Source organism: Blennius ocellaris (genome assembly GCF_963422515.1).
Source record: "Blennius ocellaris genome assembly, chromosome: 16".
Lineage (NCBI taxonomy): Eukaryota > Metazoa > Chordata > Actinopteri > Blenniiformes > Blenniidae > Blennius > Blennius ocellaris.
The window spans coordinates 1,201,035-1,207,916 of NC_137665.1; the positions used below are offsets into that span (position 1 = coordinate 1,201,035).

The 6,882-nt window shown below is 53.3% G+C and overlaps 1 protein-coding gene across 1 annotated transcript in view; it reads left to right on the forward strand.

Moving 5' to 3' along the window:
• Positions 1 to 6,376, forward strand: part of rapgefl1 (Rap guanine nucleotide exchange factor (GEF)-like 1) — a gene marked incomplete at both ends in the record, with an annotated part of 12,105 nt that extends 5,729 nt beyond the window's left edge. The window contains 13 exon segments of the mRNA XM_080511336.1: positions 128 to 335; positions 723 to 820; positions 1,165 to 1,277; positions 1,545 to 1,712; positions 2,823 to 2,920; positions 3,208 to 3,330; positions 3,492 to 3,670; positions 3,769 to 3,859; positions 4,310 to 4,360; positions 4,864 to 4,951; positions 5,798 to 5,862; positions 5,949 to 6,003; positions 6,252 to 6,376. Coding sequence (XP_080367462.1) covers positions 128 to 335; positions 723 to 820; positions 1,165 to 1,277; positions 1,545 to 1,712; positions 2,823 to 2,920; positions 3,208 to 3,330; positions 3,492 to 3,670; positions 3,769 to 3,859; positions 4,310 to 4,360; positions 4,864 to 4,951; positions 5,798 to 5,862; positions 5,949 to 6,003; positions 6,252 to 6,376 — 1,462 coding nt within the window.
• Positions 6,377 to 6,882: the final 506 nt, after the last annotated feature.

Here is a 6,882-nt window from a genome sequence, read left to right on the forward strand (position 1 = left end):
TGCGTGTGTCCGGCGGCCATCTTGGATGAGGCTGCTTCACGTGAACACAGTGGGTCTGAACACAGAACCCTGAGGAACTCCCGTGACTCACGTCGGGCCGTTAACTTCTTTAACCACGCGTCTTCAGATTCTCACTGGAAGGAGACAGGGCAGAGTGGAGGGATGGACGAGGAGGAGGAGGAGGGAGGAGGGATGGAGAGATGGAGGGAGAGAGTGAGGGAGCGATGGACGCCGCAGAGAGAAAGCAGGCGGTCCTGAACGTGGCGTTCCGATACCTGGACACCTACAGGGAGCTGCTGCAGGAGGAGGGCGAGAGGAGCAACACCTTCCCCAAGGTAAACAACAACAACAACGTCTGGAGGGACGACGAGACGACGCCAGGCTGTGACCGCCGTGATGTCATTGTGATGTCGTTGTGATGTCGTTGTGATGTCATTCTGAGGTCATTGTGAGGTCATTGTGATGTTGTGATGTCATTGTGAGGTCATTGTGAGGTCATTGTGAGGTCATTGTGATGTTGTGATGTCATTGTGATGTCATTGTGAGGTCGTTGTGATGTCGTTGTGATGTTGTGATGCCATTGTGATGTCATTGTGAGGTCGTTGTGATGTCGTTGTGATGTTGTGATGCCATTGTGAGGTCATTGTGATGTCGTTGTGATGTTGTGATGCCATTGTGATGTCATTATGATGTTGTGATGTCATTGTGATGTCGTTGTGTAGGAGTTGTACCTCAGTGCGGTGCAGGAGTTGACTCGATACCCCGAACTGGTGGAAGACGTCCTCAAACTGCAGCGATGGACCGAGATCCTACACTGCCCGTAAGACACACACACACACACACACACACACACACACACACACACACACACACACACACACACACACACACACACACACACACACACACACACACACACACACACACACACACACACACACACACACATACACACACACACACACACACACACACACACACACACACACACACACACAAATTCCAGTTTAAGTAAGTCAGAGACTATTTGTGGAATTTATTCTTCTGTGTGTGTGTGTGTGTGTGTGTGTGTATGTGTGTGTGTGTGTGTGTGTGTGTGTGTGTGTGTGTGTGTGTGTGTGTGTGTGTGTGTGTGTGTGTGTGTGTGTGTGTGTGTGTGTGTAGCTCTGACGAGGAGAAGGAGAGCAGGAAGAAGCAGGTCCGTCCTCTATTCAGACACTTCCGACGTATCGACGCCTGCCTGCAGCCTCGAGAGGCGTTCAGGGGCTCCGACGAAAGTAAGAAATACCACACACACACACACACACACACACACACACACACCCTACCTACTGTAAAGAGACAGAGTTGCTGACATGTTCCTCCAGGAGCCTCCAGGGGGCAGCGCTCTGAGAACCAGCGCTCACCTCTCAGTGTGTGTGTGCGTGTGTGTGCGTGTGTGTGTGTGTGTGTGTGTGTGTGTATGTGTGTGTGTGTGTGTGTGTGTGTGTGTGTGTGTGTGTGTGTGTGTGTGTGTGTGTGTGTGTGTGTGTGTGTGTGTGCAGTCTTCTGCAGGGTGTACACCCCCGACCACTCCTACGTCACCATCAGAAGCCGCCTGTCCTGCCGGGTCGGAGAGATTCTGGCTCTGGTCCGAGAGAAGCTGCAGTACAGCGAGGACCAGCCGGTTCTACCGGGGAACCTGGTCCTGGTGGCCGTCACGTCCGCCGGAGGTCTGGACCCACGACGACACCATGACGACACCATGACGACACCATGACGACACCATAACGACACCATGACGACACCATAACGACACCATGACGTCACCATGACGACACCATAATGACACCATGACGACACCATAATGACACCATGACGACACCATAATGACACCATGACGACACCATGACGTCACCATGACGACACCATAATGACACCATGACGACACCATGACGACACCATGACGTCACCATGACGACACCATGACGACACCATGACGACACCATAATGACACCATGACGTCACCATGACTACACCGCCACAACACCACGGCGTCACCATGACGACACCACAATGACACCACGACGTCACCACGACAACACCATAATGACACCACAATGACACCATGACGACACCATAATGACACCATGACGACACCATAATGACACCACGATGACACCATGACGTCACCATGACGACACCATAATGACACCATGACGACACCATGACGACACCATGACGTCACCATGACGACACCATGACGACACCATAATGACACCATGACGTCACCATGACTACACCGCCACAACACCACGGCGTCACCATGACGACACCACAATGACACCATGACGTCACCATGACGACACCATAATGACACCATGACGACACCATGACGTCACCATGACGTCACCATGACGACACCATGACGACACCATGACGACACCATAATGACACCATGACGACACCATGACGACACCATGACGACACCATGACGACACCATGACGACACCATGACGACACCATGACGTCACCATGACTACACCGCCACAACACCACGGCGTCACCATGACGACACCACAATGACACCACGACGTCACCACGACGTCACCACGACAACACCATAATGACACCACAATGTCACCATGACGACACTATGACGTCACCATGACGACACCACACTAGAACCACACAGCATGACGACACAGAACACTGCAGCAACACACAATAGCATTACAATACTGACACCAACCGTGTGTGTGTGTGTGTGTGTGTGTGTGTGTGTGTGTGTGTGTGTGTGTGTGTGTGTGTGTGTGTGTGTGTGTGTGTGTGTGTGTGTTCAGAGAAAGCGGTGTTCCGCCCCAGCGACGAGGCCGTCTTCACCACACTGGGCGTCAACACCCACCTGTTTGCCTGCGAGCCGTCCGAGCTGGAGTCTCTGGTGAGGAGCTGGACTGACGGCAGCGGCGCCCCCTGCTGGCCCTGTGGACTGTCTCTGACCCTGTAGTGTCTCTGACCCTGTAGTGTCTCTGACCCCGAGGTGTCTCTGACCCCGTGGACTGTCTGACCCTGTGGTGTCTCTCACCCTGTGGACTGTCTCTGACCCTGTAGTGTCTCTGACCCCGTGGTGTCTCTGACCCCGTGGACTGTCTCTGACCCTGTGGACTGTCCCTGACCCTGTAGTGTCTCTGACCCTGGACTGTCTCTGACCCCGTGGTGTCTCTGCAGCTCCCCCTGCCGGAGGAGATCCACTGGACGCCGGGCGACAGCAAACTGCACGACATGTCGGCGGAGGAGGTGGCCAATCAGCTGGTGGTGTTCGACTGGGAGCTCTTCAGCTGCGTGCACGAGGTGTGTGTGTGTGTGTGTGTGTGTGTGTGTGTGTGTGTGTGTGTGTGTGTGTGTGTGTGTGTGTGTGTTAATGTGATGTGATGTGCATCTGCTGATCAGGCGCTCTATTTGCACCATGCGCTCCCTCTCTCTCTCTCCCTCCCTCCCTCCCTCCTCCACAGGTGGAGTTCGTGTGCTACGTGTTCCACGGCGAGCAGTCCCGCTGGCGCCCCCTGAACCTGGAGCTGGTGCTGCAGCGCTGCAGCGAGGTGCAGCACTGGGTCGCCACGGAGATCCTGCAGTGCCAGTCGCTGCCCAAGAGGGTGCAGCTGCTGCGCAAGTTCATCAAGATCGCCGCGCTGTGAGTGGCCACGCCGCGCGGCGCTGTGTGAGGCGTGGGCCCGGAGCTGACCAGTGTGTGTGTGTGTGTGTGTGTGTGTGTGTGTGTGTGTGTTCCAGCTGCAAGCAGCAGCAGGACCTGCTGTCCTTCCTCGCCGTGGTCCTCGGTCTGGACAACCCGGCCGTCAGCAGGCTGAGACTCACCTGGGAGGTACAGGAAGAACCCGTCCACCATGTTTATCATGTTCTGGATCCATGAGACCTTTATCATGTTGTTCTGGATCAATGAGACGTTTATCATGTTGTTCTGGATCAATGAGACGTTTATCATGTTGTTCTGGATCAATGAGACGTTTATCATGTTGTTCTGGATCCATGAGACGTTCATCATGTTGTTCTGGATCCATGAGACGTTTATCATGTTGTTCTGGATCCATGAGACGTTTATCATGTTGTTCTGGATCCATGAGACGTTTATCATGTTGTTCTGGATCCATGAGACGTTTATCATGTTGTTCTGGATCCATGAGACGTTTATCATGTTGTTCTGGATCAATGAGACGTTTATCATGTCGCCACGATGTCAGAATTATGATCAGAGGAACAAAATGTGCTGAGTCGTCTCTCTGTTGTCATGGTGACGCTGTTGTGCTGCCTTCAGGGTCTGCCGGGGAAGTTCCGGAAACAGTTCCAGCAGTTTGAGAGCGTGGCAGTGAGTAGCACCTCCTTCTCTACCTCCTCCTCCTCCTCCTCCTCCCAACCCCCACTTCCTTCTCCTCTTCGTCCTCCTGACCTCTACTATTCTGCACATCCTCGTCCTCCTCCTCTGTTAACTCTGTGTTCTCCTCCTCTGCTCCTCCTCTGTTAACTCTGTGTTCTCCTCCTCTGCTCCTCCTCTGTTAACTCTGTGTTCTCCTCCTCTGCTCCTCCTCTGTTAACTCTGTGTTCTCCTCCTCTGCTCCTCCTCTGTTAACTCTGTGTTCTCCTCCTCTGCTCCTCCTCTGTTAACTCTGTGTTCTCCTCCTCTGCTCCTCCTCTGTTAACTCTGTGTTCTCCTCCTCTGCTCCTCCTCTGTTAACACTGTGTTCTCCTCCTCTGCTCCTCCTCTGTTAACTCTGTGTTCTCCTCCTCTGCTCCTCCTCTGTTAACTCTGTGTTCTCCTCCTCTGCTCCTCCTCTGTTAACTCTGTGTTCTCCTCCTCTGCTCCTCCTTCAGGACCCGTCCAGGAACCACAAGTCCTACAGAGACCTGATCACCAGCCTCAGACCTCCTTTGATCCCCTTCACTCCTCTGCTGCTCAAAGGTGAGTCTGCATCTGGAGCTCCTGCCTCCTCCTCCTCTCTCCTCCTCCTCTCATCCTCTCTCCTTCTCTCTCCTCCTGCATCCTCCTCTCTCATCCTCCTCTCTCCTCCTGCCTCCTCCTCCTCTCTCCTCCTCTCTCCTCCTCTCATCCTCTCTCCTTCTCTCTCCTCCTGCCTCCTCCTCCTCTCTTCCTCTCTCCTCCTCTCTTCCTCTCTCCTCCTCCTCTCTCCTCCTGCATCCTCCTCTCTCCTCCTCTCTCCTCCTCTCTCCTCCTCCTCTCTCCTCTTCCTCTCTCCTTCTCTCTCCTCCTGCCTCCTCCTCCTCTCTTCCTCTCTCCTCCTCCTCTCTCCTCCTGCCTCCTCCTCCTCTCTTCCTCTCTCCTCCTCTCTTCCTCTCTCCTCCTCCTCTCTCCTCCTGCCTCCTCCTCCTCTCTTCCTCTCTCCTCCTCTCTTCCTCTCTCCTCCTCCTCTCTCCTCCTGCCTCCTCCTCCTCTCTTCCTCTCTCCTCCTCTCTTCCTCTCTCCTCCTCCTCTCCTCCTCACTGTAGTAACGTGATCAATCCATGTCCTTCCCCTCTTCGTCCACACGGGGGTGCTGTGGGAACATGAATGACAACATGCACTCCTTGCTCCCCTCCTTGCTCCCCTCCTTGCTCCCCTCCTTGCTCCCCTCCTTGCTCCCCTCCTTGCTCTCCTCCTTGCTCCCCTCCTTGCTCTCCTCCTTGCTCCCCTCTGCATCTTCTCTTTGCTGCTGTTTGGCCCCGAGTGATGAATGAATGAATGAATGAACCTTGTGTGTCGTTGTGTTTTGACGTTCTCTGGTTGTGTGTCGGTTCAATTCCCTGACAGACCTGACGTTCCTCCACGAGAGCTGTAAAACGTTCCACGGTGAACTGGTGAACTTTGAGAAGATGGTGAGTCGATCTGACTCTCAGGAGTTTGTTTGTCAACAGGAGTTTGTTTGTCAACATTCTCACCGTTTCTTCTTCTTCTTCTGCAGCATAAAGTCGCCGAGATGGTGAGAATTATCAGGCGGTACAGGAGCTCACAGCTAGGTAACACACACACACACACACACACACACACACACACACACACACACACACACACACACACACACACACACACACACACACACACACACACACACACACACACACACACACACACACACTAAAACACTGTGAGAGAGGACAAACATTGAGTTGATGGTAAGATCAGTGTTGGGCTCCTCCTGGTGGCCACTGCGTGTTACTGCAGCGCTCTGACCTCAGTTGTTTGTTTGTTTGTTTGTTTGTTGTAGCCATGGATACGGAGACGTCTCCCTCTCACCTGCAGACGAAGGCGTACGTCCGTCAGCTTCAGGTCATCGACAACCAGAACCTGCTGTTCGACATGTCCTGCAAGCTGGAGCCCAGAGACACGTAGAGGAGGAGGAGGAGGAGGAGGAGGAGGAGGAGGAGGAGAAGAGGATGAAGGGAGACCAGTTTGGGTTTTTTTTTTCCACCTTTTCAAGACGAGGCTGAAGTTTCAAACGGATCGAACACGTCGCAGCAACTGATTCTGGGCGACTCGGATGATAAAACTTGCTCATGGGTTTTCCAGGCGGAGGAAAGGAGGACGAGGAGGAAGGCGGGGTTGTAAATAATTCCTGGAGTTCACAGGAAGTCGTGGAGCTTCGACTTGGAAACGATTTTTTTTTTTCTATTTTTCCATCACAGTTAAAAAACAAAAAACAAAAAAAAAGCAGTTTTAAACCGAGGCGTTACCCGATTCGTCAACGAGGGGTGACGGTGCGCTGGAGGGCGGGTGGAGGAGTGTAGATGCTGGTTTTCTACCAAACGACGCTCCAGAGTTCTTGGTATTTCACGATCTAATAAACTTTTCGCACGTCGCTGCTTTAAAGGACCCGACTGCCGCTGTGTTGGTCAGTC